This window comes from Cyprinodon tularosa, unplaced genomic scaffold (assembly GCF_016077235.1).
Source record: "Cyprinodon tularosa strain WSP-4 unplaced genomic scaffold, ASM1607723v1 ctg32, whole genome shotgun sequence".
Taxonomy (NCBI): Eukaryota; Metazoa; Chordata; class Actinopteri; order Cyprinodontiformes; family Cyprinodontidae; genus Cyprinodon; species Cyprinodon tularosa.
In genome coordinates, this window is record NW_024039030.1 from 2298825 (window position 1) to 2326249 (window position 27425).

At 37.3% G+C, this 27425-nt stretch overlaps 1 protein-coding gene across 3 annotated transcripts; it reads right to left on the bottom strand.

Moving 5' to 3' along the window:
* Positions 1-472: 472 nt before the first annotated feature.
* washc2c (WASH complex subunit 2C) lies at positions 473-27347 on the bottom strand. Of its 3 annotated transcripts, XM_038292960.1 has the most exons (32): positions 27200-27347; positions 24987-25130; positions 24693-24857; positions 24518-24586; positions 23306-23479; positions 23105-23198; positions 22966-23027; positions 22838-22897; positions 22645-22740; positions 22087-22171; positions 19944-20003; positions 19706-19848; positions 19539-19626; positions 19419-19457; positions 14730-14924; positions 14502-14650; positions 14297-14407; positions 12367-12462; positions 12184-12279; positions 12007-12108; positions 11808-11915; positions 11549-11721; positions 11311-11422; positions 4867-5286; positions 4652-4780; positions 4047-4148; positions 3886-3960; positions 3581-3640; positions 2898-3101; positions 2110-2814; positions 1838-2009; positions 473-1082 (listed from the first exon to the last, which is right to left on the bottom strand). In XM_038292960.1, exons 2-32 carry the CDS (start codon positions 25128-25130, stop codon positions 937-939), a joined length of 4434 nt encoding a protein of 1477 aa, XP_038148888.1. In that variant the 5' UTR covers positions 27200-27347; the 3' UTR covers positions 473-936. The 3 variants fall into 3 exon arrangements, with proteins under 3 accessions (XP_038148888.1, XP_038148891.1, XP_038148890.1); XM_038292963.1 differs by lacking the exon at positions 19944-20003; XM_038292962.1 differs by lacking the exon at positions 3581-3640.
* Between the last annotated feature and the right edge of the window lie 78 nt (positions 27348-27425).

Sequence of the window (27425 nt, forward strand, 5' to 3'; positions counted from 1 at the left end):
GTGAAAAGGAGACTTCCCTAAATTTTGCTAAGTTCTGGAGAAGGTCAGTATTTTTGATGTAGCTGGGGTAATTGGTGGAAGAAGAGGCAGGATATTTTTCTGTTTTCTGTTAGTGTTTTCAGGATGTTGTTTACAATTGTCCTGTTAAGGGGTTAGTTATAATCTCCATCTTAAAGTTATATTATGGCTTCCGAGGCATAATCTGCTTTATCCATGATTACATTTATCAGGTTAAAACAGGTCTTTTCATTACTGTAACTGATACATTTGTTTAAAAACATCAGTATCATTGATATTAAACATCCATATGTTTATATAGTGTCTCTTTGACTGTAAAGTGTAAGTTTCTCCTGAAAGGATTTGGATATCAACTACCTTTCCAAAAAAAATAAATAAATAAATAAAATGGGTCCAATGACACCAACTAACTAATTAAACACCCCCTTACATTGGAAATAATGGACAGGACAAATCAGATAAAATATGTTTCATTTTAGTCATTAAAAAAAATCATAGTCTTTATCATCGTCAAAGTTAGGAAATGGATGAAATTCTTAAAAACATTTTCAAAAATGACTAAGACATTATGAATGATATGGCACAAAACTAAAGACATGACATCTCAAAACTCAAATTAAACAAAAACTTAATTTCTGCAGGCCTTGAGACTAAGCATAATGTATGCTTATAAAGTGCTATAATGTATTATAAAGACTAAACAGTTATATTACCAATGATGCCAGGATAATTTTGCAAACTGCTGAAAGATGAATGGAATCATATTAATTATAGTCTGTATCAGACACGAATAAGCCACATACTGATATATTATAGCAATAAATATACTATCAACAGTGCGTCAGATATCTTTTCTTGATCACCTAATGAAGAGGCAGAAAGATCCAAAATCATACAAATTCAGGCCACTCCAACACATTAGTTCCCACCCAAAGCATTAAGAGGGTCATCAAATATGTTGCTGGCATCCGATGCAGTACTGGTCTCCTTGGCTGGTGGAGTTCTCTCTGATTTATCAGGGGCCTTCGGCACCGGCTTTGCTGTGCTTGTTGTAAAAATGTCATCTTTAAGTGCAAAGAGGTGAAAACATGTTAAAATATGACAAATAAAAGTAAAAAGCAAGACAAATGATGATCTATAGCGCCTCACTAAGGTACCTTTTTTTGTTAAATCTTGTCACATTTAAACCTCAAAAGTCCAAGTTTACTGCTAGATTGAATGTGATACACTCACACAAAGTTGTGCATAATCATTAAGAGGAGGGGTAAGTCATAAATGGTGTTCAAGAGCTTCAATAGTAAAAATAAAGGGATAAAACAAATATATAATTAAAAGGGCACAAAAATATATTTTTTGTTTAAAAAAATCTCCTTTAAAAATCTTAAATCTCCCCTTTTTTAATCTTGGCATGGATCATGCTTCCTCAACAGAATCACAGATGCTATTTAAATAAGTGTCCAGAAATATGTAAGTAAACCAAACATGACACTCTAAACAATATTTTAAGGTTTTCTTAGGTATTACTAATTTATTGTAAAAAAAAATTATTGGTCAAATTGTCTTCTGACTTTAGAGGGGGGGAAGCAGTGCTTCATTTACAATGCTCACAGTGAGAGTGGGGAGCTGCTGAGCTTGACTGAGGACGTAGTTGGACCTTAGAACAAATATTTGTAGGATACATCGTCTTCCCCCCACTTAACCATTACACATCACTAGTTGTGCATTGGCGTATCACTCAAAATCACTATAAAATAAATTAAGTTTATTCTTCATGAAGATGTGGAACACAGAAGGCTGTGGATGTGTCACTGAGGCTTACCCATGTCATCATCAAATATGGACTTGGTCTCTCCCTTTAGTTTGGACTTTTGTTTTGGTTTAAAAGTGTCTGTCAGGTCTGCAAAAATATCCACAGTGTTGTCAAGCAAGGTAGCGTCAATGCTTTTCTCTTTGAGCTTCTTGTCAGCTTTAGGCACAATGGTGGCTTCGTCCTTTAAAAGAAATTCAGCAAGAGGAGTCAAATCAAACCCGGACACACAGAAGCCTTAATAAAATCCTCAAGAATAAAATAAAAAAAAACTGTTATACTACCTGAAAAATGTCTGGTGTTGAAGTACTACTGCCATTCTTGATTTTCTTATTAGATTTGGGTGTAGTAGTGCTACTGCTGTTAAGTCCAAATATGTCGTCATCATCATCATCGTCATCCATAAAAGGCGATGTCTTAACTTTCTTTGTCACAGACTGCGGTTTAACCTTTTTGAACAGGTCATCTGTGTTGTCATCAAAAATAGATGGAAGACTGCTGGGATCTTTTTCTTTCTTCAGTGCTGCCTCACTAGCAGCCTTTTGATCACTGGCCTTGGTGGTATCTTTAGGGGGGGGATTGTTAAGGACCGTTTTAGGCCCAAAAAGACCGTCTGAATCAAAGAGGTCATCGTCTTCTAACAATAGTTGTTTCTTCGTACTGATGCTGTCTTTACTGAAGTCTTTACTTCCTGAGTTTGCCGATACTGGCAGTGACAGCTCCGAGGGCCTGGAGGAGGTCTGAGAGGAAGACGGTTGTGAAAGTGAGGGCATGGGTGAGGTTGAAAGTTGAGATGAGTAAGGTGATGTTGGGCTTATGGGTTTGTTGCTGGACTCGTCAGATGTGGGTACGAATAAGCTGGAAACACTCGGACTTGGCCCAAAATCATCTCCTTTGCCCTGAACCTTGTCTCCCATCAACTTTTTAACCGCCTGCTGCCTTGCCGCTCTGGACTGGGGTCTTCGGAGAGCCGAACCTTTTGCACGGTCCTGCGTGAGGAGATTTTTGCTAGTAATGCAGAAAATGCAGAGGCAGTTAAAAGACAACAGATGACACTAAACTCCGAACTCACCTTGTGTGCACTCTGGAGGGTTGTGACCTGGACTGGTGTATCAAAGCTCACCCCCCCTTCACTTTCTTCATGTGCTCCTATGGGGGTTGATACGGGGCTGGGGCTCAGGCTGGAGCTGGACACCCCAGACGAAGAGCTCAGAGTCCCTGACATGCTGGACACAGCACCAGGGAGCAAAGCAGCAGGGTTGATCATCAAATTAGCCTGAAGTTTAAAAAAAAAACAATATTTATCAAGTGGGTTTTCTTTTTAACAAGATAGTAAACTTGACATTCACCAAGAACATTCAGTAGTTGTAAAAAGCCAAGACTAAAGATTTATATCACTTCTGTAACTATTAAGTTCCTCTGTGTGGTTCAGAGAAACGAGAAGCCAGAGCTGAGGAGGAAAATGGTGCAAGAGCAAAAGTTGACAGCAGTAACTGCTAAAGCTGCAAAGAGGAGCACGAAAACGTTTCTCGAAAAAAGAAAAATGTTTTTTCCAGATAGACAAGCCAGGCTACTAAGCTTTGGGAAACGTTTTAGAATGGAAAATGAAAAAGTAGTTGGAAAAATGTTTCAGAGCAGCAATAATGGAGAGCTGCCCAACAACAGCAAAAAAAAAAAGAAGAAAAATAAAGAGTGACAGGTTAGCAATAAAATGGTTGTGATGGAGTAAAAATAAAAAAAGCAGGGGAAAATTACTTGAAGTTTCCCAATCCTTGATGAGGGATCTTTAGGTTTTACATGGCTTGTTGCTGATTTCTGTGTGGTTAAATTACAACAGGATCAGAAATGTATCCAACATAAAAAAAAAAAAAAAAATCTATTTATCTAATTTCTTGGAAATAAAAGAAATTAAAAAAAGCACTTAACTACTTTAAACCGAGAAAAAACAAACATTTAGCAAATTTAAAAACCAAATAATACTTCTAAAAATCACAAAATTATCGCCGTGTTATATCATTAAAACAATAATAAAATTAAAACAAAAAATATTTCATAGTCACCTGAATCTCTGAAACAGGATCTGGGCTTGCAAGTGGTGCTTTGTCAAGAGGGTTACTTGGTTTCTTGGCAACTTTCTAGATATAAAAGTAAAAAAACAGGCTTAGTTATTTATTAAAAGGATAGATGGAGTTTTCTCCAACTCATAAAAACATATTGTTACCGGAGGAGGAGGAGTTGCCTTGACAGATTTGAAAATGTCATCTTCTTCATCATCTGAAAACAGACTGTGTGCTACTGGTTTCACCGCACTGACCTTAGAGTTCTGAAAATTCAGCAAAGATATTTGTTTAATGAAAACATCTGTAACTCCCTACAGAAGAACATGTTAGTCGCATAGCAGGGTGAGAGAAACCACAGCGTTGTTCATAAATATATTCAAGACTTTACTAGCTTATTTTGCAGAACTTTGAAAACAAAACAGTCCTATGCACAGCCTGTAGGACATTTTCATCATCATTATCACCACAGGATAAGCCTCGAGATGTTTCTGCATAGTGGGAGATCAGCAAAGGTTGCAAACACTTGCCAAAAAAAAAAAAAAAAACTCAAATAAGTAATTTCCCTCTGGGATTATTAAAGTATGTCTGATTCTGTCTGAGTCTGATTCTGAAATAACAATAATACATTTCAGCTGGAACAGTAATCTTACTTTATAATGATTAGGTGGTGAAATATGAGCATAAATAAATAAAACTTTAATTTCAGAACTGAACTTAGAACTAATTGTTAAGGCTGAATTTGCATAACAACGAAACATGTGCCTACCTCAGTTTTTGCTGCAACTGCAAAGAGATCAACATCAGGGTCATTGTCCTTCTGCTGCGTTTGACTGAACAGCAGCTCTTCATCCTGGAAAACCCCTGTGCTCGTTTTCTGCTGTTGCTCCTCTGTGGGCTGAGAGAAAATATTACAATTTAAATGCAGAAGCGTCAAATGGATCAGTTTCGCTGCACTCTCTGGTCTGGTACAAACAGACAAACCTTTAGTGTTTCTCCTGCTGTGGGCTTACTGGGTGGAAATATTGGATCACTCCATTCTGATTCGTCTTCCTCATCCTCATCAAACAGGCTAACAGTTTTTGTTTTGCCTTTGTCTTGCTTCTTTTCCTCCGTCCTAAACATTGGTGGGGGGCTGCCTTTCGAGAGGAAGATGTCATCCTCATCTTCTTCGTCCAGAGGATCCTTTGTCTGCTTGTTGCCGAGAACGTCAATGCCACCAAAGAGACTGACTGCTCCAGCAGGCTTCTTTCGGATTTCATTGCTGTCTTGTGATGGCACAGTTGGCAGTGGTTCGGGTTTCTTTTCAGCCGGTTTCGGCTGAACTTCAGGTTTGTTTTTTGCAGGGGTCTCAAACACTGAAACTTCCTCTGACTTTAGGGACTGTGACGTGGCTGCAGGTATCTAAGGAAATTATACATAATGAAACAGTGACGTGTGAATGCATGAACACACAAACCTGAGCCTTCAAACTGCTTTCATCTATAGATTCTAAAGAGGGTCTTTGTAGGACATCTAATGCATTATGTTCAAAAGTAGTTTTTTTTAAATGTCGCTTTATACAGGGTGCTTTCATCTGATTATTCTTCTTTTGGTCATTTAGAAATTTAAAAGCCTGAATAAATAATAATAATAATGCACAAGACAGTTCTACCTTCAGGAATAGTTGTGGTTCTTAGTTTCTTTCAGACTCTGCAGAATTTAGTAAGAAATACTAAATCTAATCCGGCTTTTATTTTGGATTTAGCACAGCTTGGTAATACTTTAAGTTTCAATTACCATTTCAATTTTAGGCATACTTTCCATGCTAAAGGAGGGCAACATGGAAGGCTTTACATAAGAGAGAAATATGAAGCAATGCAAAAAAAAAAAAATATATCAAATATCCAACAAGTTACCAGACAGTTAATAAGCTAAACAAGAAAAAGCAGAGAAACACAATGCTCAGTTGACTGAGGGATTGTTGATTTAAGGAAGAGGTTAATGACCTGAAGCCTCCTATTAGGACCTCCAGTGACACTTTGGACCTTCCATATTGGTCCCTTAAATAATGGACTAAAGAGGATAAAGAAAATAACGTGCTTTTAAATATGCATATTAGAGCAAATACAGCTTAGTAATCATTTTGACTTTGAACCATAAATTACCATCTGTACAAAGTGCTTTCATAAAACCATAACTGAAACAAATTGTTCCATATTACTGCAAATTATAAAAATATGTGGATTATGAATTAAATTTGGACTGCATGAGCTTTTTTTTAGCTGGACAGTGGGAATTAAAAGCTCTTTTTAAATGTTTGCACACCTTGTATTTAAGAACTTGGCTTGACCCAATATAATGCAAAACAAGGTAGCTTATAATAATCTTATAAAATGTAGATGTTCTAAAACAAAACTGAGGGAGAAAAAAAAAACTTATTTACCACAAGTTAGAGCTACAAACACTCAAAAAAGTTTGCATTCGCTGCCTGCTGATTTTAAACGCAAAAATCGCTTTTCATCTTGTATGAAGATTGATTTGTGTTTTAATATGGACAAACGTTTCAAGATCAGGCCCACAGAGTGCTTGTATGTTTTCTAAACATTCTAAAACAAACTAAGAATAAAAAAATAGCATTAAAAAATATAGTAGAAGAGAAAGCAACTAATGAAAACCTGATAGTAGTAGGCGTTGCTTATCAAATTATTTCAATTCAAGCCTAAATTTAATGGTTTGTTTTCCGGGTGGATCATCAAAATAACTGGTTCCCCTAATTGTCAATCATTCTGGTGATATTTTTAGGTAAGGTTGTCCTACGTGCTCGTCCCCATATTCACTTACTGCTGTTATGCTGAGAAATACCTGGCTGCTGAGAATTACCTCCCCTCTGACACACACTGAGGGGAAAACGGATTGAAATATGAATGAAAAGTGAACTTCTAAACATATTCTTAATATATTCATATTTCTAATGCATGGATGTCCTAAAATTGAGAGTTTTGGTGGACAGATACATTTGAATGGGTATAATTTTTACTTGTATGGAGACGTTTTAGTTGATGTGCCACAGTCAGTGTCCAATGAATATATTCTCTGCTCAGTGGACGGCATTTTCTGCTTTTGCTATCAACAACATTCTATATAATTTCTGACAAAACATGAATAATATGTTTAAAAGTTCCCTTTTCATTCATATTTCAATCCATTTTCTCATCTATGTGCGAGAGTTTAGGGCGATGCGTGGTCGTGCGACAGGGGAGGTAATTCTCAGCAGGCAAGAATTTCTGGGCATTTATGTGTCCATCAAAACTCTTAATTTCAGAGCATCCATGCATAACAAATATGAAAACATTAAAAATATGTTTAAAAGTTCCCTTTTCGTACATATTTCAATCAGTTTCTCATCAGTGTGTGAGAGGGTAGGTCATTCTCAGCAGGCAGGTATTTCTTGGCATAACACCTGTTGTGAGTCTGACATAGTGGAAAAATTACAAATCTTCTTTTGGAGAGAAATGGGCTTGTGCATCATAAGCGTCGTTAGACCTATTTAAGGGTGGCTTCAGTCACCCTTTCTTTGGCATTAGCCACCCTATAATTATTTTGCGATTTAAAAAAAAATATTTTTTTTTTTCTGTATTTATTTTTTCCTCATATTTTCCCAAAACAAATGCAGTAAAGCACCGAATAAAAGCCATAAAGAAGACAAGTTAATCTGAACAATCATAGGCGTAACTTCCTTAAGGACTGGTGTGGACATGTCCCCAACAATATTTTGTACACGTATTTTGCTTTCGGTGCTGTGTATATCTGATTAAAACCCCATTAATGCCGCTCCTCAGAAAGAAAATAAAAAAGTTCTCCCCGCTGCTCACCGTCCACAAACCCCGACAAAAAACTCAGAAAAAAGAATCTGTTGCCTCTCGCTTTCTCCCCATCACCCCCCTCCAACCTCTCCCCATAACATTTGAATTGAAGATATCCGCGGGTGACGGGTCGGGTTCGGTAGTCATCCTAACGGGTTCGGGCGGGTGCGGGTTGGTAAAACTCGACCCATGCAGATCTCTAAGCTACACTACATTCAGTATCGTTGCCATAGAAACAGACAACAGCGCCAATATATCAGAATTATACTAAAACACACGCAAATAATTTCCCACATAAAAAACAGGACTTTCAGTCCATTACAGTTTTCCGTTTTTAGAGGGTTGTTTATTTTGCGTTTATTAAGTGATGGCTGTGGTATATTAGCTTTCACTGCTATAAGCTTTCGCAGCAGTGATTGATTAATTTAAACACCTGCTCTACTGATGGTCTATCGGAGTTGGTGCTTAGGTTGAACATAAAGAACACCTTTTATTTGAAGCTTCTTGTAGCTACTATTTTAATCCCGGCTTTACTTAAAACTTTTTCCTGACTTTGATAGTGTTGCCATTCAGTAGCAAGCACTGCGCCCCTTTTTCTTTTATATGTACACGTACATTTACGATTTAGCGTGTTATGTTGACAACTCATGAGCAAGCTGCTTTTTGCAATCTAGCAGGAAGGTAAGGATAGGATCCTGCAGGTGTGACGTCACTCTGCAGGGGGTCCAAAGATAAAAGATTTAAACAATTTTGGCATTGGAATTTCAGATTTAAGGGAGTTAGAAAGTTCACTTAGTAAAAGTGCAAATAATAAATCTGATTACCGATTACTTTTAAGCTGGTTGAACATACTGCGACAGACTGGTGACCTGTCCAGGGTGATCCCACCTCTCACCCAGAACGTAGCTAGAGATATGCACCAGCACCTCCTGATCCCACTGAGGGATAAGGTTAAAGAAAATGGATGGTTGAACATAGTCCGCTCTCCCAGATTCTATCAAATCAGTATTGATACCCTCAGGGGCGGATTTAGGAAATTTGGGGCCCTAGGCAAAGACAGGCAGGGGGCCCCCTGAGAAGAAAACCCATAAAACAGACCCATTCTACAGATAGAGAAATGTTAATAGAATAGACATCCATTATTTGTTCTAGGTTTTGTCCCTTTTTCCTCTCTATTTATCAGCGTTCTGATGGCATTTTAGCCAAAGGATTTTTATCAAAAACATAATTAATGTGCACAAATAAGGATTAGTTGTATTAACCATACATGGAAACAGAGTTTTATGGGGCCCCCAGAACTTGGGGCCCTAGGCAACTGCCTAGTATTGCCTAATGGTAAATCCCCCCCTGGATACCCTGCTAGTGGATGTTCTTGACAGAAAGACGGAGTTGCTTAATCATATTCTGCTTAAGGTCCCATAAGATCTTGTCCAAGTCCTGGTTTAAAAGTAAATTAATTTTAAAAAGTGACCCAAAATTGACTGTCAATAAATGTTCTACAAAATTGATATATTTATTTGATTTCTTTGATTTGTACTGTCTGTTTAGATTTATTTGATATTTTTTGCACAAAATATATAAGTGAATATTGTAACAGTTATGTTTTCAACTGTAAGCATTAAATTGATAAATGTTATTTGCATTTTTTTGGCTTTATCCTTTCCAACAAAAAAAAAAAAGGCGTCACGCAGGTAGCTCCCTTTCCTTATGAGCCGTCCCCACCAACTTTCAACACAAAGTTACACCCTTGTCTTAGACAACGCCTTAGCAGGTGCACTGAAAAAATTTGGCGCGCGCATTATCTTCTAGGGGCTGAGCCACCCTTGTTTCTTAAACCTAGAGACGCCCCTGTTGTGCATGCTCTCACACCTGTTTAACAGGCATTCTCTCATGGGAGCGGGAACAGGGTTGTGCATGTGCATTTTTTTTTTTAAATGCAGTGAGCGGGTCTTTTCAAAAATTCATTCTTTAAAGTGCAAAAAAAGATATGTATTTAATATTATTCATATTAAGATTAAGTTAAATTACTAATGCAAAATCTAAACAAAAAAACGTCAGCTCGAAGCCATACCAAAAAGGAAAAGTATGAAACTTTAAAACCAAAGTCTCCTTTTGATTGGTTGATCAGCCGCTCCTGATATCTCCTGTCCTTGAATCTAGCAGCTCCAGTTAATATTCTAATTTCTTTGGCATAATCTGTACGATTTTTTCAATCGTTGCACACAGCTACAGCTCACACTGTACGACGAAACCGCAGGGTTTAAAACTTCACAGCTCACGATGCATGTTCTCACACTGCGACCCGATGCTCTGAAGCGAGCATACAAGCTCACACTTTATGTCCAAAAACACACGTTGGACTTGAAATAGAGGACAAAGGAGACAAAGTCGGACAACACAGAAGGAACATGAGGGTCACCAAAGCTAAACTCGTTGCCTTGGTAATTTAGGCGATTGTGTGTGCTGAAAGCTTCAAAAAGAACAGAAGACAGTGTATTTGGACCAGAAAATAGCTGTGTAGACGTGGCCAATATGGCCTGTCAATTGTACAATGTGAACTAGAGTTAAGCAGCAACAACTTCTACTTCTTAACTTCATGATACAGTAAAAGCAGGGGCGGATTTAGGAGATATGGGGCTTAGGCAAAGACAGGTAGGGGGCCCTCTTAATTGAGAAGACGACACATAAAACAGACTCATACACTATTTGTTCTACCTTTATTCTCTCTCTTCTTATCTCTTTTCTTGCTGTTTTCCTTTATGTTTTCTATTGTCCCCTTTTCTTTTCATATATGCAATGTGCTCAGCTGACTTTTAATGCTGTCTCATAAGGAATGAAATATTTTCCAATCACTAAGCCAATTCTAACTTAGCTGATTGTTCCTTCCTGTTTCCAAAAATGTGTCAACAAAAGTAAATAACCCAGTCCTTCTTTTCACTATAGATAAGCCATGATCTGCTTATCTATTCCCCATTTTTCATTTTTAATGAAATCATAGCGGCATGAATCATGACAGTAGACACGATAGAGGAGAGCAGAAGGCAGGGTTACGAATCTACTTACTCTGGAGAGCTAATTGACCATCGTTACCCTCTGTATAAGAAGGACGCATGATAAGGCTGAAACTCGGACTGATCGAAAAAGTTCTGGCACAACTGGAAAATCGGCCCAAAAAGGGATAAAAAAAAAAAAGAAAATCGTACAGTGTATGCCCGGCTTAGTCTCATATAGGGGCGGGTCAAGACAGAAAAGCAAGTTGGTTCAAGACTTTTAATTCCTCCCTTCTTTTTCTAACATTTAAGTCACCTCTTTTTTTGGTTAATTTTATGTCTTTAAATCAGACTTTATGGCTGCAAAACACATTTCTCTGTTTCTGAAAGACCATTAAAATGTTGATAAGAGTTAGAGTAAAACCTTTAAATCAACAAATGGAGAGGAAATGGCTCATTATTCGCACCAACCTCTGATATGAGGCTGATTACTGAGATATACTAATAATACATCTGCTGTTAATGATTGTAATGAATGTGTGTAAATTAACCTGAATTTCCTTTAATCATACAACAAATGTTTGTTCACTCACTTTAGGTGGGGGTCCAGTGTTTGCAGGTTTATTGCCAAACAAAGGGTCTTTTCCTTCATCATCATCACCCTCATCTTCAAACAGGAGCGATACCCTCTGTGACTTCTTTTGACTTTATGAAGAGAAACAGTACAAGAAGGGATGTAAGGATTTGTAACACAAAGTTCCTCAGCTACAAATATTTTAAATCAAATGTAACTTTAGTAGGAAAGTGTCAAGAGATTCAAACTGTATAAACCTTGATGTCTTTGTCTGGGCAAACAGATCGTCATCATCCTTGTCGTCAAACAGACTGCTATTTGGAGATACTTTAGAGCTTGGGAGATTAGATGGGGCACTGGTGCTGGTTTTTATTCCTCCTGGTTTACTGTCTGCCTTTGATGTGCTACTGTTTGAATTCATCCACTGATACTGTCATTTCAGAAAAAAAACATATTTTTAAATTTGAGGGAAATGCTGGTAGTGAAAAGAAAAGGGTACTTTTTCTATTCTCATACCTCATCATCACTAAAAAGGGAGCTGGATGTAGCTTTGGTGGGATGTGGTACCGAGGCTTTAGCTTGGGAAGGTTTGCCTTTCGAACTGGAGGCAGATGCAAACAGATCCTGCAAGGTACAAAAAAAATAAACATGTAGTGATATCACCTAAACAAAGCAATTTCTTTTTCTTTTTCTATTGCAAAGTAATTATTTTCACCTCTTCTTCCTCATCGTAAAATAATGACAGCGGGGGCTTGCTGGTTTTAGCCACATGTGTAGGTTCAGGCTTAGACTGGCTCTTGGTGATACCTGGAAATAACTGAGGAGAAAGTATATAAGTTGTAATTTGAATGCATTATATGACTTATTCCATTTTTGTCTATGAAGATGGTACCTGAGAATCTTCATCATCAGAGAACAGGGTCGTATGCTGAGGATTTTCAGCTGACTTTACTGGAACTTTTCCAACATCAGCAGCAGCAGGAGCAATCTAAAATTCATAAAAAGAAATAAAATACAAAATGCATTATCAGGTTTATCTTTGGTTCTCTTTTTTCACACTCACTGGAAACAGTACCTGGATATCTTCATCATCAGAAAACAGGCTTGTATGCTGAGGATTTTCCCTCGGCTTTACTGGCGCTTTTCCAACATTAGTGGCAACAGAAGCAATCTGAAATTCAGATGTACAACAAAAGCAGAAGTGAAAAAATAAAAATCCTGGAGTTATGAATTCTAACCTTTCACTAAAGAAGTAGAAAATAAAGGCAAAAAAAACGTACACACAAGCACAACAAAAACTTAAGGATAAACTTTAAGGATTTTTTTCTCAGAAACATATAAAAACAAAGAATGGTAATGGGAAAGGTAAATGAAGATAATGCAATGGTTTGACACAAACATGCTTCAAAAGACATGAGAAACACCAAGGTTTACTCCTCTACTTTTTCTATGGTATCCGAGTAGCAGAATAATCGGGTTTATTTTGACAACAAAAAACCGTGTTCATCCATAAAAAAAAAATTCACATAAGCTTCTGTATTACCCAAGCTGTTTTTTGTTTCGTCTTAAATAGTGTGGAACAAAGTTGTGTTTACATAATCAGCACAACTGTTTGTTTCCGTTGTTTATTTCGTGGTGTACCTCAGGGATCAATACAAGGCCCCCATTCGCCATTTGCTTTATATCTCCACAGAACATGACATGAACCTTACTGAGCTGCAGGAATAGAATGTATCAACTGCACCAGCACATTTCTGACAACCATTTTGGTACTATGGTCTTTTCCATTTCTTTCCATAATAGGGAAAAATCCCACAGGTGATCTAGTTATCCATGTTTGCACTCAAAGTGTGTCATGAGTTACCTACCTATGTTTAACTGGGTCCTACTAGGGGTGTAAATCACAGCCATCATGGCGATTCGATTCAGTATCGATTTCCTGACCCAACGATTCGATTATTTTCGCTATTCAAGAATATACCACGATACGATTCGATTAATTGGTTCTTTTTTTTTTTTGTACACCTCACAGGCTAGACAATGTTTCAAATTTGAAATAAATCAATGAAAGCTAGAATATCGTTATGCTTTTTTTTTTTTTGAGAAAAAACTGCAAAAAACAGAGGTAGAAAAGTTGCATCAAAAAATACTGCAAAAATACTGCACAAAATCAGTGCAATGAGTGCAATGCAATACCTCGGCTCTAGAAGTCCCCGCCCCCTCTGCAGACACTCCACTGCACCTGTCCCAAATTGTAGCTGACCGCAGACAGGAGGCTGGCTTGTTTTGTTTTTATGACCAAAATTGCGGAAAACAACTCGTGAAGTTTGACCTGCTAGAAGAGCGAGGTGCGCGAGAACGCTGGGACCCTTTTTCCACCTGGATTCTTTTTGGCCCTCATGTCCCTCCGTTGTCGGACTAAACTCGCCCCCCCACTTCCTCATCACCTCGGCCGACCCACAGCGTGTAGCTCAGACCACGCTTCAATATTGGGCATAAATCAAAAATGTCTGTGTAAAGTTCACTGCAACACACTGCTGTAAGAGTATAACCAGGATGCGCGGTAGGAGGGCAAAATAGGTTTAGCGCCACCGCAGCACGGGAGGAGAATTGCGTCCAGGAGCAAATGGATAAAAATAGACCGGAGGAAAAAAAAAAACATGAATCGATTCTCCAGGGACGTATCGATGCATCGGATCGTCGTTTGGCTTATAAACCAGAATGAGAAATATGCTGTCTATTTTTATGTTATTGTTTGTAAGTCTTTTTTTATTGTCTATTTTAATTTCTACACGTATCATTTGAAGTTAATTAAATCAAGCATATTCCCTAAATTTGGTTCATGAATAAATTCCTCCATAACTGTATCTTAAACATAACATGGATGACCGATGTTGATTAAAATTTAATCGTCCTCAGCTCTGTATTGTCCTATCATTTAAATCCCCCCACAATTAGGTTAGATTAATAATATAAATAACTCTAAATTAAGCATCAATCCAGACCTCTTCTGATTTCTCAGAGCCCTCGCTGGTGGATTGCTGCCGTTTTTTCAAGCCTTCACTTAGCAGGCTTTTAGTTGCAGGCCCAAACATGGATTTAGCCCCAGCTGGCATCTAGACATGAAAACCACCGTCACCATGGTAACATGCAAAAATGACAACATGGAACACAAGAAAATTCCTGGAAAGATTATTTGTGTTTATCAACCTTTTTCTCTGCGGGATAATCCTTTGCCTCCTCCTCCCTCTTGCTTTGCGTTGGAGTCGCTGCTTTGAACTTCCCACTAAAAATTTCCTCATCCTCATCCTCATCAAAAAGGTCAATTGAACTTTTAGGTTTAAGGTTTTTCTGTGTAGCTGGAAAAGGAACAGATAACCAAATAAGGATCCTAACAACCACGAGTGGGGTACTAGAGTGCCACTTTCGTGTACTTACCGGAGTCGGACTGTTTCAGGGTTTTGCCACTAAAGAAATCATCTTCATCCTCATCATCAAACAGTCCCCCGATTCCCGCAGCACTGGGCCGTGCAGGAGTTTGTTTGGGAGATGCTTTGGTGCCGGCAGCTGGGGTCCCGTTCTCTTTTCTCTCCTCTGAGTCGTTGTTTTGTCCTGAACCAAACAGGCTGTTATCTGATCGGAGAAATGTTGTTTAAGTACAAAGAAGGATAGAAATAAAAATCTTACGGGGTCACGTGATGGGGGGTCACGTGATGCGCCGAGCTGAGCAGACGTGAGTTTTTTGGCTCCGCACTGGACTTTGTTAAAATATATACTTAAGCTCCTTCACCAAAATAAAAGTGCCTCGAGTGGCTAGCTGAAGTTCTATAATGTCGCTGGACAATTTTTTTGCAACGCCTGGTCAAAGCAAAAAGAGAGAAATGGGCAAAAGAGGAGGTAAAGCTAAAGCTGGCAGCAGTGACGCTGTAGCTAGCCATGGCGTTGAGAACAAACCTATGGGCGATGCCGAAGATGAAACAGGTGTGCAGCGCGAAATTGACATTGTGGGCCGGGTGACAGAGAACATACATCTTGGTTGGTATGGTAATTCACTGTTAATTGTTACAGACTGGTCAACTAAAAATTTGGTTAATTTTGGAAACGGCACACAAATTTTCATATTTATTTTGAGACATGTCAGTTAAGTTAAGTACATGGAATGTTAAAGGGTCCAACAATGTGATAAAGAAAAAGGCCATATTGAACTCTCTAAAGAAAGATTTGATTCATATTGCTTTTTTGCAAGAAACCCACCTGACCGATGATGAGCACAAAAAATATTGCAGAGATTGGGTGGGACAAATATTCTTTTCGTCCTTTTCTACGAATAAGAGAGGGGTAATTATTCTTATACATAAAAATCTTCCCTTCACTGCTATAGCTACTGCCAAAGATAATGAAGGAAGATATATACTTGTTAAAGGGGTATTACATGGAGAGAGTATTCTGCTAGCTAATGTATATGCCCCCAATGTGCAAGATGGAGGTTTTTATACAACATTATTTACTCAGTTAGTGGACTTGGACTGTGACAATATTATTTTAGCAGGCGACTTTAATTGTGTTTTGTGCCCACTAATGGACAGATTACCATCACAAACTACTTTGACAAAAAATTCAAAGGCCCTTTTACAAATTCTGAAAGAGCTCAATCTTGTGGATACCTGGCGATACTACAACCCATTGTCTAAACAATATACATTTCACTCTCAGCCACACTTGTCGGCATCTCGTATAGATTGCATTTTTGTATCCAAAAGTATTTGTCAGCTAGTTACACAGGTGAATATAGGCCCTATAGGCCTCTCTGACCATGCCCCGGTAGCACTGGTTATGCAGCCTTTAAGACATATTGAGCGATCAGCGTCGTGGAGAATGAGCACAGTATCTTTGTTGGATGACAAATTTGTACGTATTCTAGATGAACAAACAACATTTTATCTAGAAACTAATGATAGTGAGAATATTGATTCGAGAATTTTATGGGATAGTTATAAAGCTTATCTCAGAGGTGTTATTATCTCATACACAAGTCACAAGAGAAAGGAACGATTAGCAAGGCGGTTAGAGATTGAGAATAATATTAAACAATTGGACAATCAATTCTACTGTACTAAATCTACAGAAACATTAAATGAGCTTAAAAGCGCTAGGACAGCTCTCCAAAATCTAATAATGCATAAGGCTGAGAAAGATATTCTTTTTGCTAAACAAAGACTTTTTGAATCGGCTAATAAACCTAACCGATATTTGGCTCATCTGGCAAAAAATGTCCCTGCAAAATCTTTTATCACGGCGATTGTTGATTCTAATGGTCAGAGACAAATGGAAAATCGTAAGATAAATGATAGCTTCAAAGAGTTTTACGCTACTTTGTATAGCTCTGAGATTGACATGACAAGCCTGTTATCCGGATTTTTCTTAAATGATGTAACATTTCCCCAACTTTCTGAGGAGCAGGTTAACTTGCTGGATTCTCCCATAACGCAGGTGGAAATAGATAAAGCTATATTTGCACTTCAGTCGGGGAAGAGTCCGGGTGCAGACGGCTTTCCAGTGGAGTTTTTCAAGGTAATGAAGGGAAAATTAGGCAGCTTGCTGCTTAGAATGTTCAACAAATCGTTCGAGGAACTAAAACTACCAGAGACTTTGTACAGAGCTAATATAACACTTATAGCTAAAAAAGATAAAAATCCTGAGTTATGTTCATCCTATAGGCCTATCAGCCTTCTAGGTGTGGATTATAAAATACTCTCAAAAGTTTTAGCTCATAGGTTAGAAAAAGTTTTATGCTCGATTGTAGATGCAGACCAAACGGGTTTTATTAAGGGGAGGAATTCGTATTATAATACAAGACGCCTTTTCAATATTATCCATTACGTCAACTTTTACCAAATTCCAGGGTTGGTTGTTTCTATGGACGCTGAAAAGGCGTTTGATAGGATTGAGTGGGAATATGTTTGAAATTATGAGAAGATTTGGGTTTGGACCGAATTTTATGAGATGGATTAGAATAATATACAACACTCCAATAGCTTCTGTCTTAACAAATGGTCTGTTGTCTTCTCCCATTCAACTGGGGAGAGGCACAGCTCAAGGTAGTCCACTCTCACCACTCTTGTTTGCTCTGGCCATTGAGCCTCTTGCTATGGCCATTAGACAAAATCCAGATGTTCATGGGGTCAAAATTGGGGAAAAAGAGCACAAAATTCTGCTTTATGCAGATGACGTTCTTCTGACATTGACAAATCCAACTGACTCATTACCCGCTGTGATTAAATGTATTAAGGATTTTGGTCACATATCTGGATATAAAGTGAACTTTGATAAATCTGTTATAATGACCCTGAACAGCTTGGCGGGGGATAGGGAACCTGCATATATTAAACCTTTCGGATGGGCCCCATCAGGATTTGTATACTTAGGAATCAAAGTTACACCAACCATTAACCAAGTGTATAAGCAAAATATCGATGGACTGACTCGTGGTTTGTGCGAGATGCTGACAAGATGGAGGGCTCTTCCAATATCATTTTTGGGGAGGATAAATCTTGTTAAGATGGTCATCCTTCCTAAAATAATATATCCCACAGCCATGCTGTTTGTAATTTTGAAATCAGAAGACATTAAGGTTATCAATAAAGCAATGGTAGACTTCATCTGGGCAGGAAGAAAACCCAAAATTAAATTAGAGATATTACAACTTCCCAGAGCTTTAGGGGGGTGGGGGTTACCAAACATTGAAAATTATGCTCTATCTGTACAAGCCAGGATCATTTCTGCCTGGATACATGGACACCCTGATTCACCTTGGCTCAACATTGAAACATCATTATGTAAATCCTGCTCACCTGCTAACATGCTAGGAAGACGGTTGAACGACTTGCCACAAATAATGAAGGATAATCAGTTGATAAGTAATGTCTTGTGGGCATGGGAAAAGCTGAGAAAACTGTTTAAGAGTAATCACCGGCTTAATATAGTATCAACACTTATAGACAACCCAGATCTCCTGCCTCGAGACATAGGCTCGAGTTTTTTGGGTTGGCATAAAGCAGGCATAATTAGAATTTCTGATCTCTTTGAACATGGGGCATTCAAATCGTTTGATTCTTTAAAAACACAGTACGCGTTATCAAATAAGGAATTCTATAAATATTTACAAGTTAGGCATTATGTAATGAAGGAGGCAAAATCATTGATACACCCAACAGACTCGTATAGACTGGAAAGGTTCCTTCTTGAAAATAGGGACCACAAACATTTTATATCAAAATTCTATTCTGAGATCTATCAGCTAAATCTGGACAAACTGGCATGGTTGAGGAAATCCTGGGAAACTTTACTTAAATGTGAAATAAGCACGCAATTATGGGATAAAATCCTGCTCCTGCCATCTAAAATTTCTGTCTGTAACAGATTTAAAGAAATGCAGTATAACATTTTGCATAATGTATATATTTCTCCTTATATTTTTAGCAAGTACAATGCGGGAACTTCTTCAAATTGCCTCAAATGTAAAATTTCTGTGGGCACCAGGTTTCACTATTTGTGGGAATGTGATGTCATTCAGTCATTTTGGAAAGATGTATGTGCCAAAATCAGTACAGCTATTGGTCAAATTGTGTCAGAAAACCCACTGATATGTTTGCTGGGACATATTCCTAAATCACTAGTAAAATATGAGCATGTTATACAGTCACTGTTAATGTTAGCAAGGAAGGCCATTATGGTGAAATGGGTGGGTAGTGAACCCCCCTCCATTTCTTTATGGAAATCGTTAATAGCTGATGTCATGACTCTGATTAGACTTGGACATTACATGGATGGAAGCCTTCAATTCTTTACAAACACCTGGAGGAGACCACTGGAAACACTGGGAGTGGAATGTAAAATGGACTCTAACGGACAATTGCTATGGACATAGAACTCATGGATGGACTCTTGTATATACATGTGAGATGTAGTGCTGATATTGTTTTTGATTTTTGACCAGTCTTCTACAAAGTTTGTATGTTTGGGAGAAATTAAATAAAAGTTAAAAAAGAAAAAAAAAAAAAAAAAAAAAAAAAGGTAAAATAATAGAATTACCAGAATAATTTTTTTTATGTAATAATTTTTTACTACCTGGAAATATTGATACCGCACCAGCCGGAATCTTCTTATCTGTTTTGAGAGATTCTGAAATATTAATCTCACTTTGTGTGTCAACCTTCTAATCAATCTTTTTCCATCTCTAAATCTTACCTGGAGTTGGAGCTTTGCTTTTTATGTCTTTATTTATTACTGGTTTATCTCCCAAAGCAGGTTTTGGTGCCTCAGAGAAAAGATCACCCTGTGGGATGCATTAGAACATGACACATTACAATCTAATTACTATGCTTTTGTAGATGTTAAAAGGGAAAATAAATGACCTCATCATCATCGTCAAAGAGACCCTTTCCTCCACTGAAGAGGCCACTTTTTCCTCCAAATGGAGAGAACTCGTCATCATCTTCATCATCATAATGATCATCCATCTTAGGAGGCTTAAACATATCATCACTGTCGTCCTCAGCTGTTGGTAAAATGAACAGTTTTGAGATTAATGGGTGTGTTGGGCAAACATTAATTTAGCAGCTGAACAGGATTGATGATAACCGAGTGTCCTACCCTCTGGCTCTGTGGGCTTTGGCTCTTTTCTGCTTTTACTCTTCCTCTTAGATGCTAATGCTTCAGGATAATGAAATGGCAGAAACAAAAGAAATAAACATGCACATGTAAAGATGGTGGACAGGGAACTGTTATGTTTAAAGAAAAAAAAAATGAAGGAGCTTTAATGCCTGGGTTTGACATAAAAAAATTAACAAAACAAGCCTAAACTTTAAAGGATGAAGATTTAGGTTCCGGCATGTATTTTGGACAAGCTCTAGATGTAATTAATGAGATGGTTCATACACTGTTACCTTCCTAACCAAGATGAATTGTTGCATGATTGGTGAAGTCATAACTCCCGAAAATACTAAAAATACATAACTGACAGAAGATACATTTGGCTTTGATACAGAAATGTTTCGGACCAATCAAATGCATATAACCAGTGCTCCAGACCTGAAGTACGAGTCTTCCACAATCAATCAGCTGTTATCATAACCTAGTTTTTTACTAAATGACTGCATTTGTTTTACTTAGAAGCAGTTGTCCATTTTATTAGGCTTCATCAATTCTAAATTAAAATAGTATTCTATGGTGAATACTCGCAGATTGCATGTTGTTATCAGGGGACATTGGTTTAATTTCGGAAAGAAAACAGTCGGAGATCAAGCTACAATTGAAAAAAACATCTGGAAGAGAAAATGGAAAGTTTAGCGAAACTCCTCTAACTGTGAGATTTTATTCTATTCACATTGTTGCAGCTCTTTGGCTTTGTTATTACAATGAATTAGTTTAGGTCATTCTGAATTAATCCAATTAGAGTTTCACAGTCAACATTTGTATGTTTATGCATTGTATGAGAGATGAAAACTGCAAAGAAGGGATGGCATTAAAATGAGATTTAGCAGAACTTTGTTGTGTTGGACGATGGAGAATTCATATGAAGCATTTAGATAATCTGTTGCACCACTTGCCTCCAGCAGTAGTTTTTATTGACAGTTTTCAGATCAAATTATTATTTTTTTTAATTTATTTTTACTTCTGTAATGGTTCAGACCGAGTGGCGATTCCCGTGAGCCCTGCAGAGAGTTCAATGCTCTGCATTTCAGATGCACTGTGTTTACACCCTGGGCCGCATCATCAAATAGGAGGAGCTTCAGCTGCGCGAAGCTGACACCGCACTGATATGAAAAAAAAAAATCAGCAAATGGACCGAATGGTTATTGCTTCTTTAGAGCAGGTTTGTCCATTTAAAATGGTCCTTTGTAAAAATGAAAGACATTAATTAAAAAAAGATCATATGTACTGCTGTTGTGTCAGAGATATTAAAGATAATTTTTTTAGGTCATCCAGAGGTCAACTATCACCCCATTAAGCTCCAAACTAAATTAAAGTAATTTAGCCTAGTTTTTCAGCGCTAATTTATTTGTGCAGGTAAAACTGTTTTTTGTGCTGTTTTGGTTTTTAAGACAGAATTATTTTTAATTATGGCCTACGACATCACCATCAGAGCAGATATTACTGCGCAGCAGTAATGTTTTACCCTTAGCTTTGGACCTACTGTTACCCCTGGCAGCCCCATAGCATTTCCTCTCAAGGTCTTGCTGTCGGCATTTCACAATAAAAGCAAAGGTGTGAAAGGGTTAATCACAATTAAGTGTGCAGGGCCAGATCGTTGTGGTGAAATTGATTCAGTTCTCTAAAAAATACCCCCATATTAAAAGTTGTTTTTTTTTATTCATTATCCATCTTCCTCTCCAATAAGCACACATTTTTAAATGTTTTGCTCTTGTCTTCTATGATGCCAATGCAACACCAATTACAGCTTTCAGGAGCACATCAAACATTTATCCAATCAACTCAAAATGTCCAACTAAAATAAAAAATAAAAATTTCAATGACAAAGTATAATCCAAATACAATAATTAAATATAACTGTATAAATCTTGTGTTGCTTAACATCACTTGCCTGATTGTTGACTAAATTATCCACACAGAAACTTCCATACCCAATCTAAAATTGTGTCAATAATTGATTTAATCCCAATAACGTTGCAAAATTATAAAGCCCTTCTCATACCTAAGGGCCACCGAGATGTAGGAATGGAAAACTTTAATATGATGATCTCCTCTATAGTAAGTTATTATGACAGGGACTTACATGCAAGATCTCCATCCGGCCTCGAAACTTGTTCCCCTTTGATTCGGGCGGCTAACTCCTCAGCAAATGATGAGGAGCGGGTGTTCTGTGAAGCACAAAATATTATCTGTTAATTCTGTTCAAGATAATATGAACCATTTAATATAGTGGTCCACACGGGTAAGAGCACTATAAATACATGAAAATGCAGTAAATACAAAAAGTACTGCAAACAAATACATAGAAAACTAAACTAACAAAGAAAAGACATTCAAAGGAAAGATACTGCAATCACAGAAAATAAACAGCAACATAGTGCAATTGTGGTGCTAATACATAACTGTGCTCAACACAAAAATGATGCCAACACATACAACATGCAAAGAATGTGTGCTGCAAGAACCAAAAAGAAAACTGGAAGTTGGGAAATGCGGCAAATTAGATACTAATTGTCCTGTCTTATTTTAGTTTTTGTTGTACTTTAAATATTTGCACCTCTCAGCTAGCATAATGTAATGCTTACAGTATATTTTTATTGAAGTCTATACAGTCATATTCATTTATGGAAGCAGAGCATACCTTGGAAACATCTTCATCTTCATCAGATTTTTCAAATAAGTCTGAATCCTCATCCTCCTCTTCTTCATCTTCTTCAAAACTAATCATAGATGACTTCTAAAAAAAAAAGAAAAAAGAAAAGATATTTGAAAATGCTTTACTTTGCGCGCCAAGGGTCTTAATAATATGTGGGCAGAACAATTAAACAAAATACCTTCTTTTGAATGTTGTTGTGAGTTTCCTGTTCCTCCTGGGAAAAGTCATCATCAGAGTGCTGTTAAAAAAAATAAAAAATTATTTCCTAGAAAAAAAAAAATAATAATATTGGTAAAATGATCTCACAAGTTCATCTTGGTCTTCTTCACTGTCGATGACACTGTCCCTGTCGCTTTCGACTGACATTTCTGAAAAATGACATGATGGTTTTTAAAGCCAAACTGCTCACACTGTAGTACAGACAGAGCCCCTGAGAGAGTCTCACCATCACTCGACAGGTCACCGAGTCCCACATCGTCTTGCTCCATGAAGGCTCTGGAGCCTATCAGATATGGCAGCGGCCTGTCTGCATAGAGATCCTGAAAGAAAAATAATCAACCATCATGGAAACTTCATAATGCTGAACTCTTAACTGGATGCATTCCTGACAAAATTGTAAAAACGGCCATTCAGATGAACAGCTTACCTTGGGTTCCAGGATGGACTCCACTTTGTCTGGGATTTCCTCGTCCTCAGACTCAGAGTTCCCTGCTTTGATGTCCAGATGCTCAAAGGCTGACTCCAGTACTTTTAGGCCGTAACTGATGGCTTCCTGCATCTTAGGAATCAACTCTGCCTCTTTCTGCTCTCGTGTCTTCTCCTGAATAAAAAAAAATATAAATAAATGCACAAATAAAAAGAGTTGAATAAATATGGAAATGCATACAAGAGCAGGTCATACATTTAGTCATGTTGCAAGCAATACTTCAGTGTGTTTTCTTGTGATATAGCATGTGATAAATCAAAACAATGTAGCTCATAACTATGACAGGAATATTGTATAGAGTTTATTTTCCTTTATTTAAAAACAAAAAAAAATATGACTATTATACTAAGCCCTATTATCAGGGATAAACCTCAATAGAATCATACAATTACAGTTTAATGAAACAAGCTGCCTTCAGAGGTCCTAATTAGAGTCACTGTAAAAACTTAAATCAGCCGTTCAGTGATGTATGTTTTCTTTTATTTATTTATTTATTTTCTTTAGAGGGTTAAATAAACCAAAATGGAACTATGCGTTATTTTTTCCCTCTTTATGGGAAAGCACCACTTGTCTTTGTCTGTCACAAAGGTCTGAAACCTGTTGCTCTAGAGCCAAAAAAAGAACTCTTTAGGTGCTCCAGAGTGGCTCTCAATAACCAAAAACTTAAAATGAAGACTTAATAAAAATGCAAGTTTGAAGTTTTTCACTTAATAATTGCTCCTTAATACTTGTTCCTCAACAGACCAACATTTAAAACACCAGTGATTCCTTTCTCAAAATTTGTGTTTCTGTACAAGTCTAAAAAATTACATTTGTTTTTATTATTTTTCTAAAAATATTAAAACCCAGAGGAAAATGTATCCAACCTCTTTTGGCAGAGTTTTTTTTCCCTTTAGTTTATAAAATTGGAATAAAGAAAACATGTCTTTCTTTCAAGAGGTGATATAATATTTGTGAATCTAAACTAGTTTTATTTGGCTTGATGAAGAGCTGAAATGGTTCTCCGGAATGTTAAGGTTGCAGACCCCTGGTTTATTATATGAACTTCCATTTAAAATAAATTCCTATTTCTGTTTGGTTTGAGTATTTTTAGAGAGCACTGTATTAAAGGGTAGTAACAGATGAAGGATGGTTAGTATTAAATAAGGGTACCTGATCAGGCTGCTTCTCCGGAGCCTCGGCTTTGGGGATCGTCTCCTCCACCTCTTCATCATACACTCTCTAAAACACAACAGGATACACTGAATTATGCTGCATTTATTAGAGAACTTCCCTGGAAATATAAATGTAGAAGTAAATAGTGTAATGCAGTAATGAGAGGCATTACGTTTTCTATGAATTGTGTATTAGATAGCATTAAAAAATCATTGAAGACAGAGTGCAGGTGGCTGTCAGTGGCCTTGGTGTCCCGGATGAGCCCATCCAACTGCTTTTCAATCTCATGTGTCTTTGACAACATTCTGTGAGAGAAGTCTTGCAGGAAGAGGAAGAGCTATGAAGTGAAATCAAAAAGCATTTATGAGAACAGGATCTATCGCAGCATTACTACAAGCACATTTCGTAATTTTCTCAAGCAGTGTTTCTCAAACACTTAAAAATGACAATAATGTGTCAAGCTTACCCCCGAGTCAGCAGCTAAGGACCAGTTGGCGCTGTGTTGTCGTATCTCCTCCAGACTCCACGGTCTCTCCCAAACCTGAGCATCTTTGCTAAAAGCCTCACTCCTGCTTGGGCCATTTGCCATTCCATCTGGCAAAGCACTCATCTGGAATTAAACAAATTGTTGTAATGATGGAAATCAATAATTAATGCAGGCTTTTCAGCACCTGTCAAAAAAAATGAAAAGGAACACCAAAACACTAAAGAAAGGTCATTTTAAAATAATACCAGAGGTCTCATTAGAGGTATACCGACCTCCCTATGGTTGGTGATCTTGCTTTGTTTGCTATCTGGCTGAAGCATTAAATAGTATGATTACAATGCTGTAAAAATAAAATGATTTAACTAACTAAAAGAACCAATGAGAGTTAGGTGGTTTGGATTTTTAAAACTCAGAGATTCTACAAGTGGAGTTCGAAAAGAACTTAAATTAGAGAAGACCAAGAAATATCACAAACAGTTAATAACTAACAGTTTCAGGTAGCTAAAAGCTCTTAGACATTTACAATGTTAACATTCTTTAACATTACAATCAAAAAGTGATTCATAATTGCTAAGTGGCGAGTAAATGGCACATGGTTTTCTGACTATTAACAATAAAGAATTTAGAAAATATGGCATGGTATTATTTTTAGCCTAAATTTTAAAGCAATAAATTCTGATAATGACCTTAACAAAATCTATTACAACTCTCAACATCTAGAATTTAATCCACCAGTGTGTAATTTAGCATCAGTATTTCTACAGTACAGTTGTTCTGACTTCTGAGAGGGCTCAAGAGGTCCAGAAAAACATGAGTAGAAAAAAAACATCAAGACAACTTAGAAACATGACAGTCAATCAGAGACAAAGTGGTTATAATAAGGCTAATACATCTCAAAGAGAGCTCGTCAATCCATCAACAAGAAACAGAAATAAGAGACATCCGGCATTTCTCTAAAGGATCAGCACAGCTCCACTGCTAAGATTAGTTTAGTATTCATTCCACAGGGACAATAAATGAATAAACACATTAACCTTTAAAAAAAGAAGAAATACTTTCCATCAGATTTAGCTAAAACTAAAGTAGCTAAGGCGGGGGAGGAAGTTTGGTCAGATGAGACCCATGTTAAATTTTACAATATATGTTGTGGCAAACTAACACCAAGAATTGACTTTTCCCCATCAATATACATGGTGGTGGCAGCATCATGGTGTGGTGATGCTTTTCTTCAACAGATCAAGGGAAGCTGGACACGGTTAATGGGAAAATTAAATGCACAGAAATCAGCTAAGAAAACATTTTAGAGGCAATGAAAGACTAAGCTGAACAATTCTCATTATACTTCACAATTATCCAGTACTTTGTCTTACTTTATTTCATATTATCCTAATAAAATTAAACTGAAATAAACTCTAATTTATCAAAAAATATATATTTTTAAATGTTTTCATACAATTCCAACAACAGTCACAAAATGTGACCAAGCTCAAAAGTTATTTTTGGAAGGCAATGTATGAGATCCAGAAATTACACATAATAATAACAATAATAATAATAAAAAAAAAAATAAATAAATAAAAAAAAGTGTAACACTAAAGGTTGTTGCAGTGATATCAAAACCAGGAAGTTCATCATTGCCTGATAACTCCCTCAGCTTTACACCCAGTGATGGGGTCAAAGGTTTCATCTTTTTCAAAATAGATTAAATCAAAAATTAGAGATTATTCTGTAAAAGCTTATTGGCATCTAAAACAGGCGCCTATTTAACTGTGTCCTATTAGTTCTTCTACAATAAGAAGTTATAATATAATAGCTTTACAGTATGTATTAGTCAAAATGATGATAGTGTCCTTACCCCAAAAAGCAACAGAGTTGTTCTGATGTGCAGATTCCACATAAAATGCTGACAAAAAATTCCCCTTTTAGCAACGTTTAATTGCAAACTTGTGAAACAATAAAGACGGCGCTCACTATACTGTTACCTTGCTAAATTTACAAAAGATAATTCATAACACCTCCATGAAGTTTCCAGAATCTCTCCATAATTTTGGTTGTTTTAGGTGAAAAGCGGGAGCTGAGAGGGGGGCTGTTTGGCTAACAGCTAGCACTTAGCAACATCAACACTGACTTCAGCCAGTTCCGTGTAACACAGGGGGATAAATTGCCCAGCACTTAAGCACTCCCACGCTTACCTTGAGTATCTCGGGTCAAACGCTGCCCAAGACGGACAACTGCGGTCAGAAACGAGGGAAAAAAATAAGATCGATTATGCAAAATTTGGCCTTTCCTTCATTGGTCTTCTGACAGGTCAGCCATGTTCTGTCTGCAGACAGTCACCTGACTGCTGTTGCATAGCAACCCAGTAAAGAGGGGCGGGGCGGAACAAACCAACAATGTGGAGGGATTCAACATAACTGA